The sequence below is a fragment of the Lates calcarifer genome, linkage group LG17, assembly GCF_001640805.2.
Source record: "Lates calcarifer isolate ASB-BC8 linkage group LG17, TLL_Latcal_v3, whole genome shotgun sequence".
Taxonomy (NCBI): Eukaryota; Metazoa; Chordata; class Actinopteri; family Centropomidae; genus Lates; species Lates calcarifer.
The window spans coordinates 18620531-18643254 of record NC_066849.1 but is presented as its reverse complement, the minus strand read 5'-3'; the positions used below and the strand labels follow the sequence as shown (position 1 = coordinate 18643254).

At 39.3% G+C, this 22724-nt stretch overlaps 2 protein-coding genes across 7 annotated transcripts in view; one reads left to right on the top strand and one right to left on the bottom strand.

Annotated features, from left to right (window-relative positions):
• The window catches only part of rab3ab (RAB3A, member RAS oncogene family, b), a 25457-nt gene extending 9543 nt beyond the window's left edge, over window positions 1-15914 (bottom strand). Inside the window, exons 1-3 of the mRNA XM_018704755.2 lie at window positions 15861-15914; window positions 13328-13396; window positions 574-798 (exon numbers count right to left, since the gene is read on the bottom strand). Of these exons, the coding sequence (XP_018560271.1) occupies window positions 574-798 (225 nt within the window). The 5' untranslated portion in view covers window positions 13328-13396; window positions 15861-15914. The remainder of the gene's footprint in view (window positions 1-573; window positions 799-13327; window positions 13397-15860) is intronic.
• Window positions 14160-22724, top strand: mpv17l2 (MPV17 mitochondrial inner membrane protein like 2). 6 transcript variants are annotated; one of them, XM_018704750.2, is made up of 6 exons: window positions 14160-14317; window positions 17326-17546; window positions 18819-18980; window positions 19311-19387; window positions 20418-20546; window positions 21033-22724. In XM_018704750.2, the coding sequence occupies exons 2-6, from the start codon at window positions 17357-17359 to the stop codon at window positions 21120-21122; spliced, it is 648 nt and encodes a 215-aa protein (XP_018560266.1). In that variant the 5' UTR covers window positions 14160-14317; window positions 17326-17356; the 3' UTR covers window positions 21123-22724. The 6 variants fall into 6 exon arrangements, with proteins under 6 accessions (XP_018560266.1, XP_018560268.1, XP_018560267.1 ...); XM_018704752.2 differs by lacking the exon at window positions 14160-14317 and adding an exon at window positions 15743-15902; XM_018704751.2 differs by lacking the exon at window positions 14160-14317 and adding an exon at window positions 15981-16058.

Genomic DNA, 22724 nt, shown 5'->3' with positions numbered 1-22724 from the left:
GGCAGCTGTGTTTTGGGCTCTTGCCATTACTTCTGTTCTATTTTATTCTACTCTACATTCACTTATCCAGGGGTCAGCTGGATAATCATTCTGCAGAGAGGAAAGCTCTGCATGTGAATGTATGTGCTCCCTGAGAGGACAGGACAGTGTTTCACAGAGCAGCAGAGAACTCATTCAAATACATGACCTGACCATAGTTCCTAAATCTAACATCCAGGTTTTTGTTTTACAGATCCAAGTGAGCATCACAAGAATATGTTGTTGTTGTTTTTTTCAGGTGTATTGAGTTATAACCTTCAAAACCTGCTTTTTGAAACTCCCTCAAGACGTAGAGCTAGTTTGCACAACATGTCACCTGAGCACCAAACACAACCCAAATGAGCTTTATATACAACTAAGCTGCACAAGCGAATATGTGAGAAAAACGCAAAAGAAAGAAACGACAAATGGAACATGGAAACACAAGAAAAAAGATGATGGAAACATGTTAAAATGTTATGTTATGTTAAAATGCAGCTAACACTGTTGACCAGATGTCTTGTATGTTTCCACCTTCACACTCAGAGGTCTTACCCAGATCTGTAGTTTGATCCTCTTGTCATTCCTGTAGATTGTCTTCACCTTGAAGTCAATGCCCACCGTGCTGACGAAGGCCGGCGTGAAGGAATCGTCGGCGTAGCGGAACAAGAAGGAGGTTTTGCCCACACTGCTGTTTCCAATGATGAGGATCTTGAACATATAGTCAAAGTTTTGGTCCGAAGACTCCTTCTGCCCGTAGGTTGCTGTTGCCGAGGCCATCTGTGGATGGAGATGAAGGAGAAAAGTTAAATTCTGATAAAATAACAGCTGTGACGTTTAAATGCGGCAGCACTTTACAATGGATGACCGTGACCTTTCCTGAAACTACAAATCTGATTTTCCTGTTTGGTCTACTCAGCACAAGAGACCAGGGTTCACATCCAGAGTCCCACTTGTGGTTAAGTTTTAGGCAACAAAAGCACTTTGGTTAAGGTCAGGGGAAGACGGTTAAATGTACAAATCCCTAACCCTGATGTGTCTAACACCATGATCTTTCCCTAACCTTAACCAATAAGGCTGTAGTCAATACTAGCAGGTATTGTGCTGCAAAATCTGAAAACAAATAGATTGTCTGTGAACATTTTACTTATAGGTTCAGTACCAACATGTTTGCGGCTTGTACAAATACATTTGGTCGTCATTAAGTCAATCGAAAATACAGCCTGGCCACAATTATGTTTCCATTAAAACATATTTTCTATTGCAAATAATTTGTACATGAATATAATTTCTGGGAGACACAGTTTCCTGAACAGAGTGCTGGGGTTTGCCTGGTTGTTAGCAAAGGCTGCCTCCCCTCTCTGAATTAATGACCACCTCCTCTAAACTCATAAGCAAAAAACACATTATTTAAAATTAAACTCAAAAAACCTCTTAGGAGAAAAATGTCAGAGGCATTGTTTCAACACAGAAAAGGTCATACATCTAATGAATATTTAGAGAAAAGATGAGATTCTGTCAGCTTCTCTTCGACTGGGCGAAACAGATGATAGTGATTTACAAGTCAGGCTTAAACACTGCACGTTTGCATCGCGGTAATTAATCACAGCAGCATATTGCAACGTCAGGGGAAACACAGAAAACCCATCTGAGTTTTCTCCATTTGGTGAAATGTTGGAGGCAAATGGCTCAATCAGTCACAATCAGCTGGGGATGTGAGAGGAATAATTCATTGCGCATGAAGGGCAGTGCAAGCAGGCCGAGTTAGTTTGGAGTTTGATATTCACCAGCTGGACTCGGATTTTAAAGTCAACGGTTCTGTGTTGATATCATCAGTTGCTGTCTTATGAAGTCTGCATTAGCCGGCTATTTCAGGTGCTTCTTTGCAGTTTGGGTCATCAACAACAGACAAAGAGCTACTACTGCTTGTGTGGATCGTTTGTTCTGTACAGGTGAGGCAAATGTTGTTGATGAGCCTTTAAGGAGTCATTTATATGTTCCACAGATTTACACCAATTAAAACCACCTGCCTAATATAGAGCAGTGCAGGGATGACATATTCTCATAGGTCAACCCAGAAGTAAGTTAGCATCACCCTGATTCCCTCCATAAAAAGCCAATGGGATTTTTCCATTTGCAGAAAAGAAGCTCAGTGATATTTACATGTTATGCTCAGCAAGATAATCTTCACAGATGAACACCACTGTTATGAATTTTTTTAAGCCTAAATACAATCACCAAAAGTAAAAAGCTAATGTTAGGCCATAAACAAACTACACCACAGTCGACATGACGTCAACGTCTCCACCACTAAGTTTCCAACATTAATTTCATTTAGCTCTGACCTCTTCTGCAGAAGCTACAAAAACACAATGACGCTGTAAAGGAAGACTGGTGAGTAGTTCAGTTTTCGTGTATGACATTAAAGAACCTCTGTAGTCTCATTTAGCCACTTGTTAGTAACCTCCTTTTTTATGACATGTACAAGCTAAAAAAAAAATCACATGTGAGGTACTTTCTGACGTATTTATGTTGTACAATAAAGCATGAAAATATCTTTGTGTGTTAAAACCACAGACCTTATTTCAGGAATTTAACTAAAAACTCATTGACTTTAGAATGAGGCAACCACGAGTGCTAAAATGCTAACTTACATCCAGGTTTTAGGACTCTCTTGTCCTAAAACCGCTCTATTGTGTAGGCCCCTGACAGGGTCCTATTTTCTGAAGCTGTATATGGCATTGAACGGGGTTTACATGGGAACACAGACGTGCTCCTATGCTTACAGCTAAAGTTACAGTCCAGGAAAGATGCAGTCTGACATCTACACCAACACTGACACCACTAAGAAGTAAGTATATGACTATGGTAACTTTAGATTTAACAGCCCACACACTCACAAACAACTATGTCAGGTTGTGTTATCAGCAGGAGAGTTAGCCAAGACGCGCTTCTGTTTTTCTGTGCAGTTTGCTACAACAGACACATGGATTTTCAGTGGACTTCACTCTGTGTTTACTTTCAGTCGAACTCAAAGACGAGTGCTGGAGATTTCTGGCATTAAAGGTCCTTTGGAAAGCTGTAGAGGAGCCTCCCACTCTCTGCCCTGAATCTGTGTGTTTCTCAAATCTCGATAACAGCGGTGGTGAGTAAAATGTTAGCCTGGTTTCTCCACCAGTGTCAGCTCCAGTACAAGTCCATTAAGAATTAAACACTTTGCACTCTTAACACAACCCTGCTCCAGTGCTGTGAAGGATAGTGATCGTCTGACACCCAGGCAGAACAAAAACCTGAACTTCCCTTCAACTGTCTTTTGGTGAAGCAGGGTCTTTCTGAACAAGGCCGTGCTGAGGAGACTCTTATATATAAATCTTGTATATTGTGTTAACTGACAAAAATGTACGACCTATCACAGAGCAGTCTCAGTTACACCACAGTTTGGTCACTCTGAATCACTCTGATCGTCTAATCTTAACTGATTTGGGTTTTAAACTGGGCTTTATCTGTGCAGCGTTTGCAGAGGAACTTTTCATTAATCAGACACAATATTCAACTTTTCAAACCCAGACCTGCCTCAGCAACAAACCCTCAGCTGTTTGACTCACACTCCCAACTCCTGCTCATTTGCAGCCGCATTGTAGCCGCCCCTGGACCACAAGAATTCAAGGGTACACGGGCTAAAATGATTCAGGAAACCTTGTCGACTCTTGAGAGCACAATGGCTTGAGCCCAGGGACTTTGAGTCCCTGCACCCTGCTCTATATTTAGACTGTTATCTCGACTCGGCTGCAGGTGGAACACTAGAACTCTCAGGGAATAAAGCACAAACAAAACAAGTTCACCCTCCTCACAGCTTCAGCCTATCGGTTTACACGAAGGAACAGAGAGATGCTCGTTAAATAATGAAGAAGCACCGACCCCTCCTCAACACACCGATAGTTTGTTACGCAAGAGGACCATTTAGAAACATAACTGCATGCGGGGTTCATAAATGCAACTGAAGAAAGGAGGAATAATTGAACCTGAGATGATTGTTTTGATAATTTCTGCTCTAATTTGTGTAAATGGAATTTTTCTTTTCAGGTTTCTAATTTTAGAACGTGAAAATGCTGCAGCAGCATGGCTGTCGATCTCTATTTGGCTGATGATAACTTCAGCTCTGCCTCTGACGTCAATAACTCCTCACAAATCTGCAGCCTGGAGCTCCTGTGTTTACTTCAAAAGACTACATGGTTTACAGGGAATATTTTATACCATTAAACAGTTCACTTCCAAATTAAGAAATATATAATCTGAAAAACAGGATCATGGGCAGAACCTTCAGTGTTAGATTGGATTTATTGATCATTTTTATTCACAAATAAAATAATTTAACATTGGATTTTCAGATACTGTAGCCGTTTATATTATATTGAAATATTAATTAATGTTTTGAGCTCTGTATATAGTTAGAGAGTTTAAACTAAAGGGAAGTTGCCAGAAGTGTTTGTGCTTTACTCAGAATATATACTGATTTATTGGTAAAAAATCACAAAGCACATTTAGCCTTTATGTTGTCTGAAAGCCAATCAATATGCGCCGACTTTGGCCACACTTGATTTAGTTTTCTTCTACACAATCCACAGACTGACATGTCACCTGGAGGAGTGTGACTGTGGAGAGAAAACACTGAAGGAGATGTTTATTCTGAAAGTTCACATCTGCAGAAGTCAAAAGTCTCACCTCCTGGTGAGATGCATGTCATGTAAAATTAATCCTAAATTTGCTTGAAATTATCTCCAGTGTGTCTCAGCATGACATACTGTGAAGTCAGAGGGTATTTCAACAGTGATGTGTCTCTACCTGCAGCACATTAGACCTGAAATGAAACAATGACTGTGAGGTTTTAGTGCTGATCTCCAGCTTTAAAAGGTGTTTGAGGGTGTAGGACTCACACCCCTGGGAAATACTGCAGAACAATGGTCCAAAACAGAGAAATGGCAACCAAAGAGTTTTCAATGATTTAGTTTAGTGCAGTGAAAGCACCTTAAACAAGCAGGAAGTGAAGCTGTTGAAGCTGACAGAGCATTATCAGAGAAGATACCAAGTGTCTGTTGATGTCTATAGGTTGCATTTCTAAGGAAGTACTGCTAAGGAAATATTGAATATGAAGACTTTCTTTTGCCTTTATGCCTAGTCTATACCACCAAAAATTAGAGCCACAGATGTAAACAAACTCAAATTAAAGAGTCAGCATTTAGACCTCATAGTCTTTGTCTGTTGAAGTCTGCTGAGTCCTGGTGGCATCTGCTAATATCCTGATTGAAGGTGTTAGTCACAGCGTTCTAATAAGAGAGCTGCAGTGTGACTCACTGAGGGCGAGAGCATAATTCAAACCAACTTCAGGAAAAAAGAACCACAACAGGGGTTGAAGGAGACATTTCAGTACGCTGACAGTCGGCGTTACTAACTTAATCCACATCTAATAATTAAACAGTTGGTTTAATAACAGGGCCCATCCTAAAGCACAGGAGATAGTTTTATTTATTCAAACATGTATGTGTTTAAATGGTCTGAACATCAGAGAAGACAAACAGAGGAACTGGAGTCAGGTTTGATATTATCTACACGTCAGTCCTGTGCAGGTATTTACATGTGTATATTCAATGTGTGTATGAATGTAATGGACTCTTAAAAGATTAGCATCAAGCTAAATGAGATCCAGATAAACAAATAAAAACCTAGCTTGCTAATACTGATTATGAGACTGAAGATTAAAAAGAGATAATTTGATATTTTTAGCCAAGTGTTTTAAAATGATGTTCCAGAAAATAAGCAAAGGAAAATAAAAATCAATGTGTGTTTCAGTCCATTACATCCACAAATATTAGGTAGTGTGTGCATGACAATAAACAGCCAGTGGTGTTAAGTCTCCAGGCAGGTGCCACTGACCCACAGCAGTGGAAAACATTGTGTGATTATTTCATGTATTCATTCTAGGAACATTACAGTCTATACACGTCAAATGTTTTGTTTGCCTCTATTTTTCATCCTTTCAGTCCCATGCTTCGTGGAAATTGGCAGTTTCCATTGCACTTTGTTGATTTTTGAACTTAAAGATGTACCAGCACTTTTTGCATTTACACATCTGATCTGACGCTTGATCAAAAATAAAATAACACAATATACCTCAAATGAATTAACATTAATTTTAGACAGAAAGACATCTTTATTTGGCAGTGTGAGCCACAACAAACTAAATCTAAAAATGCAACTATGACAGTTTCTCTGGCTCCGACTGAAGCAAACCTACTGGAAGTGAGATCACACTTGATCACAGCCAGGGTTTGGTGTTCGATTTCCTCTCTGGCCAGCCTTATTAAAAATGTATCTACTTGTGTTACTGTTGCGCCAAAGTGTCTACTCAGCTCTACAGCTATTTCAGCCCTTCGATGAGTTTCTCTGAGCTGAGTCAGCCGTGTTACGGCGACGGCACATCAGGTAATAAGACCAAGTTTTAAACTTGGAAACAGACATTCAAGCCAAGGTCTTACAGTCAGTTTAGCTTGTTCTCTTCTTTGAAACTTATTGATTAGCTTTTCTTCTACATTGTCTCTTGGGATGAGGCCATCTATTGTAAGCACAGAACCAAAGACTTTTTAAATACTCAAACTTGCTCTACCCCAAAAACTTTTCTTTCCTCTGGCTTCTGTTCCTCATAGTTATTCACCTCCAAATGCTGTGACTTCATTTGCCCATGAACCTCTTTTCTAATGTTTTTTTACAATCTAAAAACATGTATTTATCGAGCTTATTTCAGGCCAAAGTGCTGGTTTAACATCTAAACAATGAAACGTAAGCATGTGACAGTTAATAATAGAGGCGATTAGAGGAGGTTAAAAATTAGCGGCCACTGTTAGAAGTCTGGATCTTGTCAAACACTGTCACAGGCCTTTGCTGACGTACAGAAGAGGCTGTTCTGTGTCTGGCTGTATACGTGACGGCGCGGTGAGATTACTGCAGCCTCTCTCTCTGTGTCTCAGAGATTAGCTGTGGAGAAGAGAGTTGGCTTAACCTTCACTAAACACTAATTTCATACAGAGGCTTACAGACTGAGGCCTCTGTGCTTAATCTCAAAGTAATTAACAAATTCTCATTATGAAAATGTCTTTCAGCCTGCAGGACGCTGCTGCTGCTTTAGTTTAGCTTTGATGGTAAACCGCCTTTAACCAAAGCTACAAGTCAGGTGTGCTGAGCCGCAAGAGCCGCCATAACATGTGGTCTGTTACATCTATGTGGTATTTTTGCCTAAAGCAACTTATGCTCTTCTCAAACACAAACACTGGGATCAATTCAGGGTTTTGCTTTGACATGAAAATGTCTCAACTCCTGAGCTATGGAGCCCTGCTGCAAGGAACTATTTTCATTATCCATTCACCATTTATGTCAGAGAACAGTGTAAAAGTCAGATCACCATTTCCTACAACTGACAGTCCAGAACTTAATATATTCAGTTTAAAACGATGTAAAACAGGAAAAGAGCAGCAAATCCTCAAATTGGAGAAACTAGAGCCAGAGATCTTTTGACATTTTTGAAAAGTGACTCCAACCATGAATTGATTATTAAAACAGCTGCAGGTTAATTTTCTGTCAGTTGACAAATTGTTTTAGCTCTACCTGTTAAATAATAATGAGATTTGTTCCAGGTGAAAAAGACTGCCATAACAATGTGATCTATTGGTACAGTATCATACTGCATACTGCTCTCTTTGTACAGTTTCCTTTTCTAGTTTCCTTACATTATTTTCGCCCGTTTGTTCTTTTCGTTGTTGAATGTGCTGATTCATGACCCTACAAAGTCTCACCATCATAACCATCATCATCATTATAAATTTAACATTTGCCAAATATCTCTAAATATCTCTATCTCTAATTTGCACTCTACATTTTATACTTTACATTTTAATTATGTATATTTATGCTCCTTGTGTATATATTTATGTTCCTTTTAAATATAGTTCTTGCTTTTCGCTCTTTTCTTTTTCTGTAACTGTCCTTTAGCACCAATATACCAGGACAAATTCCTTGTATGTGCAAACTTACTTGGCAATAAAGTCTGATTCTGATTCTGAAATAAATCTCTAAACTCTAATTTTAATCAACAAAGTGAAGCTGAGTTATACCGTTTGCCTTTCAAGCGTGACATCATTTGTTTGTCTAAATAAAAGACTCAGGTCCTGAGATAAAAATAACAATAGTGGTGCAGTAATATTGATTATTATTGACAATTTCTTCTCTTGTAACAAGGTTGAGATCACATCACATCTACTACATTTTACTGTCAGGTTTTCTCCCATGATGAAGGAACCAGAATAAAATCCTCTTAAGTGGTTTGACGACCAGAATCAAGATCAATGTCAGGAGACCGTAAAATGGACACTGACAGTCACTGCTCCTCTATCATAGAGGGGGGAGGAATATGTTATCATTTAGGCCTTTGCAGACAGAGAGCACTGAGGGTAATGATAGAAAAATGTCACAGAAATCCACACCTTTCACCCGTGTTGCTGCTGTTACTTTCAGCTTTACATGATGAGATCTGCTCACTTGGTTGGCCAGACATCTGATGGTCACATTAAACTGGATTTTGGTGTATGTTTCTGAGCTCAGGCCGGACCAGTTTTGATGGTGACATTTCTATATAAGGCCTGAAAAAATGTATTTGACCATGAGCTTATTAAAAATCCCTGAAGTTACAACAGGAAACCAAGGGAATTCTGCTAACTTTAAAATGTTCTTTATCAGCAACATGCAGCCAAACACTCATTCATCTCATTAGGGCACTTGGGTGTTATCTGCTTTACTCAAGAACAGCCTGACAGATCTTAGTCCGTCGGTTCTCTGCCTAGGTTTTCAAGCCACCTTCTTTAACCAAAGCGAATATTAGTTGTTTGTTGTTGTTTTATCCTAATTTAATCATGACTAAGAGTTGAGAGTCTCGGTGCAGGACAATGACATCATCAAGCTTCGCCTCTAAAACTGTCACCTAAAGGAGACTGACGTCCTACAAGAGCTGGATTGATCCAGAGCTAAGTGCTGCTGCGGCCAGCTAGTCAGGCCCATTTAATCAGTATTGGCTGGCTTCCTGCGGACTCACAGCTAATCCCCCAGCTGATCCCAGATCACTCAAACACCTTCCTGCTTAAAGACAGTAACAGAAATCTGCTCAGACGACTGACTGAGGCGTCCTCATCAATGCCTGTCCCTGTGGTAACATAAACAGTTATAGAGCAAAAAACTTAATTTAGTTTTATTTCAGTCAAACATTTTTCTGAGGTGGGGGCAATCTAATTGGTTTAAAATAAAGTCTGCGAAACTTAGGACAACAAACAAACAACTGATGAATGGAAATAATCATTATGTGGTGTGACTGAAACTAGCCAACATTAGCATTCAATGAAGTGGATACTTCACACACTGCCAACCATACAGCATCCCTCTTGTTCTACTATTCTACTAACCCTTAACCTATACTTTAAACAGGCAACATCAATATTTCCTAATCGAGGGGTCAGTCCCAACCCTTCTCTCAAACTGTGTGGACATTAGTGAGTGTTGCTTCCTCACAGGTTAAAGGTCAATCACACCGATCTATTTTCAAAATAAATGAGGCGAGATCTACGTATCTGCAACAGTAAGCAAATGCATGCATTAAAACAAAAGGGCAGCGGTGGTAAATAATGAAGCACATTCAACTCAAGTTCAGCACTAAAATACAACACTGAGGTGCTTCTGGGTACATACTTCACCTACACGAAACATCATCAGTTTATATAAAACAATGCATTGTTTTGGGTTAGATGGACAAACTATATAAAGTAGTAAAAATTAGCTCCACCTCGACCAACAACAAATTAAAGTACCACCTACGTATTAATACATAAAAATAATAATCAAATAATATAAGACTAAGCATTCAATGAACGACTTTTAATCGCAATGGAGTATTTTTTATAGTAAATACAGCTACAGTATAGTTTTAAATACTTCTTCCACTACTGGAAAATAAGCTGTAAACTTGTTTAAATTCACAGTTAAGAAGAAAACTCCAACCTGTGAACAGACTGAGAGAGTAGAGAACATTTTCACAGATCTAACACGTTTTACCTAAACATGAAAATGACATCTTCACACCCACAATCACAACAAGGACCAGGACTAGGAAGCTGAATTGAAACTAAATTAGAGAACACGACTCTGAGGAATCAAATATTCATCTGGCACCAGACTGAATAAAACAGGTGAGGATACTGAAGCGCAACTTCTTCCATCCTGAGCCACTCAAGCCATTTCCAGGCTGCACTAACCAAGCGGCTGATTAAACTCAAATCAATTTAGTTTTAGGGGGTTATTGCTGTTGTTTAAAACTGAAGTCAGCAGCCATTTGACCTCTGACCCCTCTGACAAGCTGCTGGCGTTTGCATCTTTCCTCACTACTGCTGCGCTGTTGTCTTTCTATGCTAAATAAATGTTGAATGTTCAGTGTTTTGATGCTAAATGTTAAGATATTCACACGTGTTTCTCATCAGGGTGGGAAAGTGGGACACAATCTGGTCAAATTCATTCAGAAAAATCATAAAAATAAATAATGTCCTGTCGAGGTTTCACAGCTGATCATTACCTGACTTATTGTTTATCACTAACAAGCTTTGCGTCTGGGAAACAATGACTAACGTCCTAAAACAGAGAAGATGTCTCCTCCTCAGTAACACAGCAGCGGTGTTCCGCAGCTGCTGTCCTGCTCCCAGGTTGCCTGAGACGGCAGTTTCCCCCCTTTTCCTCCAATCACGTGCCTCCTTTTCTAGGAAGCGTGGGGATGCAGATGAGAGGAGGGGAAGCTAAAAATAGCATCTCTTCGTTTTTTTTCTTTTCTCCTCCACAGCAAACAGAAAGTAGAGAGGGGAGCAGCTAGAATGAGGGAGATGTTTTTTGGTGCTCGAGTCTGCAGGTGAATCCAGGACGTTTGTCTGTTTGTGAACCGGTTTATACTTCATTTATATTTATGCGTCTTCCCTATTTTTACATATCTACTGCGTGTGTCTATTTTTAAGATTTACTGATCATACTGATCAAAATTTGTGGCAATGACACATGGGAATACTCTGGATTTCCCATGATAGTGGACTTTGACATGGCTTTTTAAAGGACAGGTCCAATTATTAATACAGTTTTTGCCTAAAATCTTATATTTGAGTGTTTTTGTGCTCTAAAACCTACAATAATTCCACATTTCCCTTTCAGAGATGTTTTGTTTGAGTGTGTAAAAGCTCCTAAAGCAGCTTTAGACAATAAAAGTCTTCAATCAAATCATTTTTTTCAGTAGCAGCAGCTCTTTAAGATATGAAATGTCTTAATTTAGAAATAAAAACCTGATATTTAACTGTTTATCTGCGGTAAGACAATCTGACACTCGTAACTCTGATATCTGAAATGTAATAGAAGATATCGACCCCACGTGTCTGTCTGATCCTGCAGCGTTCGTCACACGCAACATGGGCGTCCACGTGTTTTCCCATGAGAAACGGCAGATGCGTCACTTCTTGCCTTCAGCTCTGACTGCCAGTAACTTTACTGTCAGCAGAGGACGTGCAGATGCTGCATGCAGACTGCTCAGCTCATATCATACTCTTTTAAACATAATGAAACATCTTCCCAGGCACAGATAGACTGTGAGAAACTGGGTTCCTGGGCACAGACCCCCCCCCCCCACTTTCCCTAAATGGGGGTCGCCTAAAAACAATTAGGTTGCATTGATCGTTGCTTTGTTGCTAAGGTCGTTTTGCATCCCTTTGTGTCTCTTTGTAGTCATTTTGAGAGTCTGTGTGGCTGTGTTGTGTATTGTTATCTGAGCTCTGTGATTTTTAGACAATAAATCTTAACAGTCACTTCGTACAGAATTGTTTCCCAAGGGATCAGAGGGCCCCTGCAGATCCCTCAGGCCCCTGGACCCGTGGCCAACATGGCCTGTTCTGTAATCTGTCCATATTCACAGGCAAAAAGAAAAACTGAAGCATCAGAATCTCTGCCAGATTATTTAATATCTTATAGTCTACAATGCTCTAAGACCAAATTGTTGAACTTTATGACCAAACGTTTGACTGTCAAGGTTTGAATCAATATGTTATATGACTTTGAACAGTGTGAAATACTGTAAAGCTTTGAAAACAGTGGGTGATGGTGACTGAAATCAATACATGCTCTCTCTCTAACACAAACATACACATATACATACACACACACACACACACACACACACAGAGGACACAAACACTTTCATCTATAAATCCAATTGTACGCAACAATCAGTTTCAAAATCCACAAATTCTGGACAAAAACAAATGTTTCTGTTCATGCTGTCAATATCCATTCATGTAGAGAACATGTAATTGACTAGAAGCACTTGTATATTGTATATTCTCCACATTCAGCATAAATGTGCATTGCAGCTACATATTTTGGGCACTCCCAACACAGAGAGTCAATCTATAGCTGTTTCTCTCTTTTCTTTTTCTAGTTTCTTTCTGCTGTAAACTGTGGAAAAACAGTATGGAGTCCACACACATACATGACTGTTTTATCCTACCACAGAGACACAGCAGTCCTCCATATGGCTCAACTGTAGTGTGTTCACATTCAATAATACTCATATGTAATCATCCTGATATTTGGAGGAATGGTGAATCAGTAGTATTTAGTGGTCACCTCAGGTTATTTCATGATAATACTCATGGAAATATCATTAGAAAATGACTGATAATTGTACATATGCTTGTAAAAAAATGACATGATGACATAACATGATTACTCTCCTTCAGTTTTCTCTATGACTGGATGTCAGTGTTTGAATTTAACTCTATTGTTCCTGGCCCACATCCATTCAGACCTCCTCTTTTTTTTTCTTTCTTTCTTTTTTTTTTCTTCTTTTTTTTTTGTTATTTAAACCATCGGACGGTGTGAAACGCCTTTTTCTGCAGGACAGGCCCTGAGTCAAACCACAGATCCACTAAACCACCAGCAGCCTTCACATCCATCCACACAGATAACACGACAAATAAGCATTTTATACATCTGTGACGGTTTCATGGTTTTCACAATGAAAACAGCTGCTCTAAGCCAGCATCTTATGCTAGAGGTTCTTAAATCTGAAATCCTTTACTTGATATTTCAGCGTGAGCGCTGATAAAGGATAAATACAGGAAAGAGTGCATTTAAATATAAACGGTCTGATGTTTATGTCTAGACGATAGGTTAGAAAAGAGAAAAATCCCACCTTTATAGATTTCTATCCGGCTGCTATCCACCGCGTCCAGCACCCGCAGAAACACCACCACAGTCAAGTCTGCAAGGTTGTGCAACACACCATCCGGTTATGAATTCCAAAATAAAAGCCGTTAAAAACGAGCTAGGTTTTAACAAAAAATAATAATAAATGCGTCAATTATGATTAAAAGTGGGTGTTTTTTAAAACATGTAATTGCTTTGTAAGTCTCCTCAGACTTTCTGAAGATAGGCTTCAGCGTTGATATCTTTATTTTGCTGCATTGTCCTACAACTTTGTATTTGAGTGTGTTACAAGCTAATTTTGAACCACAGTCAAATTCCTCGTCAAATTGTCAATTACATTTGATTTTTATTTTATTTACTGATAGCAAGGAATGCAAGAGATAATTGCATTTAAATTTTATATAAACTGAGATAAAAAAAAACAAACCAAACAAACAGTGGTGAACATATCTAATTATACATTCACAAATTATACATAGGCTGTATCTTACATCTATTGTATTGTTCTGTATTTCCCTGTCTCTATGTTTATATTTGTCCTACCTTTTGTGCCTGTCAGTCACCAGTAAAACATTTTGAAATGTTTTGAACATTTGAAAAGTGCAGCACAAATAAAACTTAATTGACAGCCATGGCGTAGCCTAAATTAACAAATACATAACAATATTGGTAAGGATTAAAATAATAACGTCTTCAACGCCTCAATTTAGTATTGAACACCTATATATACTGTAACTATAACCAGTTGTTTTTTTTTTGTTTGTTTGTTTTTTTCCTTGCATTCTTCCTTGTGAAAACCTGAACCTGGTGCATACATCACCCACAATGCAATGCAGCCTCCTAAAATTCAGATGGTGGATTCGGGTGTGTAATGCTAGCAGCAGCTATGTTGCTTCGAACTCCTAGCCTCAAGTAAAGATGAGGAGCGGACTAGAGAGGTCTGGTCTTGTATTATTGCATTATTAGACCCAGTCTGGTAAGTTCACTTTTTTCTAATTCAAAATCTAGATCCAGATTTTTAAATGTTCACAGTTGTAGTCCTCAGCCCGACGCTGCCTCAAGTGACAACACTTGAGGCAATCTGTCAGTTTCCTCTGTAACCGCAAAATGCTTTATACGATTTCTTCACGTATTTTTTTCTAACTGTTTTATGTTATTTTTTAAGGTCACCACCTGAACGCGAGCGGCTGAACTAATTTATTTTGAAAGAAAAATAACTTCCCGGCTTTTCTGTAACTCCGCCATCTTTACGCAGACAGAAATCGTCGACGTAAAATGAATGACAGGTGGGCGGGATATTGGAGGGTGGGTCATGTGGACGATTGACAGCTCGTTTGACGAATCAGGTGCCGCGCCGTAAGAAGTGTCCTGAAACACTCCACCTCAAATACTCAACCTGTCATTTATTATTGATGAGCGCTGCCGGGGAGACTGAATTATTGATCAGGAGGTCAGCAGTAACCACTGCTGCCATTTCCACACAATAACAGACTCCTGTCCTATGATTGTAAAAATGTCATTGCATAAACATTTCAACATTATAACAGTACTGCAAATACTGTTTTAGCCATTTTCGTGTTTTTGTTTGTTGTTGTATTTATTTTTCTTGAACATCAGATTAGTGTAGATTAATTTGGTTATTTTTTATCTAATTTTGTTTTTAATTGTTTAGTTTTTTTGTTATTTCTTTTATTTTGCTGTGCTTTTCTAGTTGTTTATCATGTCTGTTTGGGTTTATTGTGTAGCCACCAAGCAGCAATGTAGGCACCTTAGGCAGGTTCATATATGAGTAGGCAGGTATAGGAGTACAGAAGCAGCAAAGATGAAGAAGAAAAGATCGAGAAAATGCATAACCTGGTTTGGACAATGGACATATTACCTGTGTATATTATATCCCCATGGTGCACCAGTGACAATTTGAGCTTGATTTGTCAAATGGCCATTACACATGCAATATAACGTTAAAAATAAATCTCTATGTTGCTCTAAACTACTTATTTAGTTACATCAGATTTACAATAGATCATTATGAACATGTGAAGTAAAATGACAGGAATATTATAATAAACATGCAGTTGATCAGAATCACATTTAAATGATGAATCATGAAACACTTAGGTAAAGGCACGGAGACCTGCAATGGGACACAGACAATAGGAATGGGACAGTAATCGTATATCTCAAAAATATAAACAATGATACAATAGTTTTTGATTTGTAATTCTTAGCAATTACAGAGGGGGAACACAGGGAGGAGCCCCTACTACAAAAAAAACACTTGTAGACTGATGCAATGACCCGCAATGTTTTGTCAGCAAAAACAGGACAAGAGTCAACAGCTGCAGCCTATTGTTCTAAAAACAGTTGGCAGTTATAAATGTTATGACATTAATACAGGGTCGCTGAGCCCTGAAGTTAGGCATTTACCTGCAGTTATAAATGAGAAGTCGTGCTACAATCCATCAAGTTGCTATAGATGTAAATGTTAATAAGCAGTTTATTAATGGTTTTTGACTCACATGTCCTGCAGCCTTTCCCCCAGAAGATGAGTGATCAAACAGGTAATTGAGAGTCTCTGCCTTTTTCAGGAAGCTGTGTTCTGACCATTGTTCCTCCAAACCACCAGGCGGCGCTCAAACATTTAATATGCTCTGCAAATTATGTCTGTGTCGAAGTCTGTTCCACCTTCATCCTGTGGTTTCCTCATGTAAATAATGGTTAGCGTTTAGGCTAAGTTAAGACCTGGGGTAGCGGAGTTATTTGGTTTGGTATTGTGGTTGGGTTAAGCACCTTTAAAGACGAGTGTTAGGTGGTAGGGATATGGTTAGATTCAGGGTGAAGTGAGGGGACCCGCATATCGATTGTGAAACGGACTTCAGTTCAGTACCGGCCTGAGTTTGACCCTCACCGATGAGTGCACATGGATCCATGTGTGTATCAGATGTTCAGCTGGATTGTTGTAAAATTGACTGTGTAATTGTACGCGGAGGTTAATGTCAGCGCTTGTGTTGTGCCAAATAACGTAAACGCGACATTAAACGTCTGTCAGTCAGAGCAGCCGAGCTGTCAATCCTGGTTTAAGTTAGCCTGACCGCTAACCAACGGCTAACGTTAGCACCGGGGCAAAGAGCTGGTCAGTGAACTGTGTTTGTCTGAAACTAACTGTGTCAGCTGTAAATTAATACAGTTTATAATTCATCCAGTCACAGACGAGAATATAAATTTAAATACAATCATCACCTCTTAATCATAGAATGCAACAGGCAAGAGCTGCAATTAATCAACATGTTAGTTGATCATCATTGTTAGTGATCAATGGAGAAATAATCGGAAACTCATCTTGTTCCAACTCCTCACTTTTTGAAGATTTTGGTGGTTTTCTTTCTTCCTGGTATCTGCGTGTCTTGAAGATGTCAGTTTGGGCTTTGGGAAATTCTGATAGGCACAGGTTTAAGAGATAAAGTGATTTATTGATTAACCATAAGAATAATTGTCAGATTAATAAACAAAGAGAGCAGTGTTTGGAAGGGGCGGGTGGGGATTGACAAGGCCCTCTGAATGTAGAATCATAGAAGCTCACATCCAAAGTGGATAAATGGAGGTTTTAGCACCTGAGAGTTTTCTTGTTATTTTTAATGATTATTTAATAATAGTTCTGTAACTGTTCTATCTGATCTGTAGTAGTAATATTAAGATTTTGTATTCTATTTTTAGTAGCGTGATGGTATTTTGTGACTGGCAGATGTTTTGTTGTTTGTTTTAGTTTATTGTGTACTTTTATTTTGAAACCTCTGTATCCTTCAGGGGCTGGCCATACATCAATGTTTGTACTCCTCACTGAGTAAACAGCCTTCTTGTAGAATATAGATTCCCCAAGCACTTTATTAGGAACACCATACTGATCCTGGGTGGGGCCTCCATATTCAGTGTTTTTAGAAATAACTCTTTCTCAGAAAGTGACAGAGAGCTGTTTCTCCTCCTCAGATGACAGCAGTCTGTCTGCAGAACAAACATCATGCTTCCCCGGGCGGGTAAAGAGTTCCTTGTTCGGATACAGTTCTTCTGGCGGCCGCTTTTCCAGGGCCGGTACCTGCTGCTCACCAACACCCTGAGTGGAGGAGGCATGCTGGCGCTGGGAGACCTCCTGCAGCAGAGCCGGGAGACCCGCAGAGAGCCAGACAAAGTCCGAGACTGGACAAGGACAGGTGAGAGAGAGAGGTGGCTTTCGTTTTTGTCAAAAATATATATAAATGTGAAGTCCAGGGTTTCCCCCAGTGTATTGCATTGTGTACTTAATATTGTTTTTTGAATTACAGTTACAGTGTGACAGCTCGGTTAGAAAGCTCATCAGTAACATCTGTTTGTTAAAAGTGCACACACAAACAGCAGGTCTGCTGTGCTGTCTCTGCTTTTTGGCAACAGAGAACGTGTAGCTGTGCAGCATTCAACAATTTCTGCAGTAATAAATCAAACACTGATTGGAAACTTGGAATTGGAATCTGGGTGTTTTACCATTTCTGCAGAACTGTCCCCTCTGGGAAATTCCCTAAATTTGAACAAAGCATGCAGCTTTTAGCAAACAGATTAAGTTAAGAGCCTTAACATGAAGCCGTGCTCTTACATTTTAGTAAGAAGTCGCGCAGTGAACCGGATCTGCTTTGTGTCATTGTTAGCGTTTCTTATGTGATCATGACCATCTGACTTTCTGTGTGAGATCAGTGTGAGCTCCAGTACAAGTCCAGTAAATTAAACACAGCTCCTCTTTAATACACTGTGTTTTATGCCGCAGATGTTTTTAGCTGTCTTCATCTGGGTGCTGTCTGAGGTTCTCACGGTTTTTACATACAGTCCACTAATCAGTCATGTGCAAATCACCATGAATACAAAGTATCTAAACTTTATTTCTTTTCTAATGGTGAGATGTTTTTATCAGCCCATTTTAGTTTTTTAAAGAACAGCCTCCGATGCCTGTGTATCCTGTCTTTGCTGAATTTCTCACCTTGCTGCAGTGTTGTACAGGTGTACTCTGGTTCTGGAGCACACCTATGACATCACTGCTGGATGTGGTTACAGGTGCAGCAAAGCACACAGCCTGCAGTGATGCTGGGTGTGGTCACAGGCCTGAAACGCTCAACCAGAAAAGGCAGTAAAACAGTGCCTTTCAGCCTGATCTCACCAGTGTAATTCTTTATTTAAACGTTTATAAATACATAAAACAAGTTTTTCAAAACATTTTTTCATAGTGCAACAGCAGACCTGCTGTTTGTGTGTGCACTTTTAATACCCTGGCCATTTGCTCAGTAAGCAGGTTGAATCAATGTAAAGAACAAATTTTAAAGTCTCTTACCCTCATTTTTCTAAACTCACATCTCCATATTTTAATGAAGAATAAAACACAATAGTCTGGAGAGGATGTGTTAAATCCTGAATGACTGACTCATTAATGAATGAATCCCTTATTATTTTCCCCCCTGAAGGTCGCATGTTTGTGGCAGGCTGCTCCATGGGTCCACTGCTGCACTACTGGTACTTGTGGCTGGACAGATTTTTTGTGGGCAAAGCTATGCTCACGGTCGGCAAGAAGGTTCTGGTGGACCAGCTGATCGCGTCACCGACCATCGGGTTGTGGTATTTTGTAGGTGAGAAGACTTTCAGACACACACCTCAACATTCATCAGGGTGTTGGCACAGTTTCACTATTACACACACATGCGTAAGACAGAGTGTACAGAGTCAAAGGTTGTTCTTAAAGACGTGGGTGAAGTAAGACAAAAGGAGTTTGTCAGTATCAGAGGTGAAATTCAAAGGTCGTCTTTGATAAACGGTGAATTTGACTGACGTTTTGTTTGTGACTCTCAGTCCTATGTTATAAGAGTTCAGCTCTCCTCCAGCCTCTCACCTTATCTGAAGTTGGTTTTGATGAAGCATGGCACTGACGCACATCTGACATACTACTCTGTTTATTGCAGGTATGGATCTCATGGAGGGACGCACTTTATCTGAAGGATTAGAGGAGTTCAAAGACAAGTTCTGGGAATTTTATAAGGCAAGTACACCTGTGAGGGTCTGACCCACAGATCAGGGCACATGTCTTATCGTTCACGCATCACAACACAAGTTCCTCTTTGTTGTTGAACAAAGATGAGAAGTTAACTTTGCAAATTTTTTACATTCATGACTATAATTCAAACTGAACATGACTGTGTCCTTTAGGTGTTCATGTAAAACACAAGAAAAGGAGGAAAAGCTGAATGTGAGCATCCATTTTGCTCCGCTCAGCTTTCCAAACGTGAAGCGCAATATTTGTCACATTCCACCCATCATCCTTTGTGTTTTAGGCTCATATCAGTGCAGTTATTTGGTGCAAATGGCATTGTTCTGACCAGGTTCAGAGATGACTACACTGCACAGTTTTCACAAGAACAAATCAAGGATTTGTAATGACTGTGTGTGCAGGTTTTAATGTATTAATAGAACACAACCTGCTGCTGATAAATACCACAAGAGTAACGTCTGCATCAACCACTAACCGTTTCCCTCTGAGCACGTTTCACATGTTTATTCATCGTTGCCTGCAGTGCCTTAAAACCTGCTCACCACAGTAACAGCAAGTTAGTTGTAGTAGTTGAATTTTAGGAGAGTATGTTTGTCGATATCATCCAAAAAGCTTTGCAGTTGACACTTCACTTCACTACAGACAGACAGACAGACGGACAGAACACCACGGTCTTTACTGCTCCAGGTGCTTGCAGTTGTCCACATGTTGAGCAGACTTACTTGTTACATCAAACAGAGATTTCTTTTATCTTAAATCTTAAGGAAAATAATGTGTTTTCTCAGTTTCTCCTCAGTCAGAGACAGAAATCTTGGTTTCTCGCCAGCTGAATGTGACTTATAGAGCAAACACAACCTGCCAGTCACAGCCCATGTTTACCAGCATTTGGCCCGTGCTCTGGATTGAATTCCCCACAGCTGAAGGAGCAGAGCAGTCTCCTCCTCTCACAGTTTAAACGATGTTTGCACTGGGTAATCTGTCCGGGTTTGTTCATGCTAATCAGTGTTGTTCTTGCCGGCAGGCGGACTGGTGTGTTTGGCCTGCTGCTCAGATGATCAACTTCTACTTCCTCTCGCCCAAATTCCGCGTTCTGTATGTCAACGTTATCACATTAGGGTGGGACACCTACCTCTCCTACCTCAAACACAGAGTAAGTCAGCCACACGGGAGATTAAAGGGACATTCCCCTGAATGTTACCTGGATAGTTTCCACTTTTTTATGTGTGTGTGTGTGTGTGTGTTTTGTTTTTATTCCTGTGACCATTTAAAAGCTTTTAGGCTTAAATTTCCTAATCTGTGTTTTTGACATGGTGCCCAAATTAAATTCAAACAAAAACAGACAAATATTTAATTTCTTTACTTATGTGTATTTATTATTGTGCTCTAATGCATAGTATGTCAAATAATGAAAGTGACTTCAACTGCTAATAATAGATTCTTCTATCAAGAGATTTCACTATAAGAATAACCAATCTTATACTTTAATACTCTTTTACTTTGTTATTATTATTATCATTATAATTTTCTAATTAATTGTGTTATTTTTATCTCAAGCAATGTTTTTTTTTTATTTTTGCCTTACTGAAGCTTAAATTTGATATTGATGTGTGTGTATTGTTTTCTGTTGTGCTGACAGGATGACAGGCAGCATGCTGACCTGGTGTCAGACAGCAGTGCTGTGGATGTGCAGCAGGAAATGTCCAAACCTCTGGAGGAGAAAACATAGAGTAGAGTTCATGCTCAGCTGTAAGGTTGTTCATCGGAGGCAAAAGAACATTCTGCTGTTTTTATCTGTTAAAACAAAAAGCTGTGAGACCGTCGAGTGCATTAGAGTTTGTGTCATTCTGATGGCCTCCTCCCTCCAACTAACCACTCCTCTCTCAAGTTTAAATCGACCATGTTGTTTGTCTGGAGTCAGAGGAGACATGACTGCTGAAGTGCTGGACCACTTTTCCTTTACGTCTGTAGAATTTTAATGTGTCTCTGTCCAGATTGTCTGTTTACGTCTGAATGATGTGCACTCCTGTAGGAGCGTTCAGGGATGAAAAGCTGTTTCACTGCCTGAATCCACTGCACTGAAATCATCCAGTTTCCAATTGTTGAGAGTGGTTGTAGACAGGAAGCTTGTAACGCCAACGGACAAGTCATTTCCTAAACTTCTAAACAAGTATCATCTTTTTCGTGTGTAAACTTTGCCTTAACATTCAGTCCAGTACTACATGCCAAATAGTCTCTACCTGGTCTTCAGCTTATCTCTTTCAGGTTCCTATACAATGATGCATGATTGTGACTCTATAAAGTTAATTATTGTTAAATATAAGAACTTCTATATTTTATATCTCATAGAATCGTCAACTGTTTGCGTAAACTTGATCCCTGAGAGACTGAAGGTGTGAAATGTATTTATTTTCATACTGTGCAGTAGTGGCTGTAAATATAACACAATGTGTGGTACTCCATATCTCCAGCAGCTAATTTATAAATGAAATACTTGTGGTTTTGGCAGGTCAGATGATGAATCAGTTTATGTGATGATAGAAAAACTGCATCAGTGGTGTCACTCACTGAGCATTTAATTAGGAACACTGCACTAATACTGGGTAGTTCCTCCTTTTGCTCTCAAAACAGCCTCAGTTCTTTGTGGTGTGGATTCAACAAGATGTTGGACACATTCCTTTGAGATTCTTCTCCATGTTGACATGACTGCATCGCATCGTTTGTACAGATTTATCAGTTGCATAGTGGGACTCCTGTCCTACTGGATTCAGATCTGGTGACTGAATACACTGAACTCATTGTCATGACATTTGCTTTGTGACATAGAGCATTATCATGCTGGAGGTAGCCAGTAGAAGATGGTCGATTGTGTCCATAAAGGGATGAACATGATCAGCAACAATACTCAGATAGGCTGTGTATTCACACCAGGATTGGTTGGTATTACAGTTTGTTGACACAAGGCAGGTTGGGCTCATGGGTTCCTGATTGGATAATTGCAGATGCAGAGGTGTTCCCAATAAAGTTCTCAGTGAGTGTGTATTTAATTTTGTTGACATCATCTTTGGCGCTGCTACTTTGTTGATAAAACAGATTTACTGTAAAGGTGATCTGCCACTCGCTTCCATTGAAATGTACCATTAGCAACTAAAAAACAAACATCACTGAAGTCTTTAAAAAAAATCTGAATGCTAATGAACTGTATTGGTTTTATTGTTTTTTATTGTTGAATTTTAGAATCACTGTAAATTGTTTAAAAAAAAGACATGACAACAAGAAAATGAAATGACATTGACCAGATCATATTTATATAAAATATATTCAACAGAAA

Coding starts and splice junctions, on each gene's coding strand:
- mpv17l2 (XM_018704750.2), top strand. CDS start 17,357: ATGCTTCCCCGGGCGGGTAAAGAGTTCCTTGTTCGGATACAGTTCTTC. Junction 17,547..18,818: donor CCGAGACTGGACAAGGACAG/GTGAGAGAGAGA, acceptor TCCCCCCTGAAG/GTCGCATGTTTGTGGCAGGC. Junction 19,388..20,417: donor AGTTCTGGGAATTTTATAAG/GCAAGTACACCT, acceptor TCTTGCCGGCAG/GCGGACTGGTGTGTTTGGCC.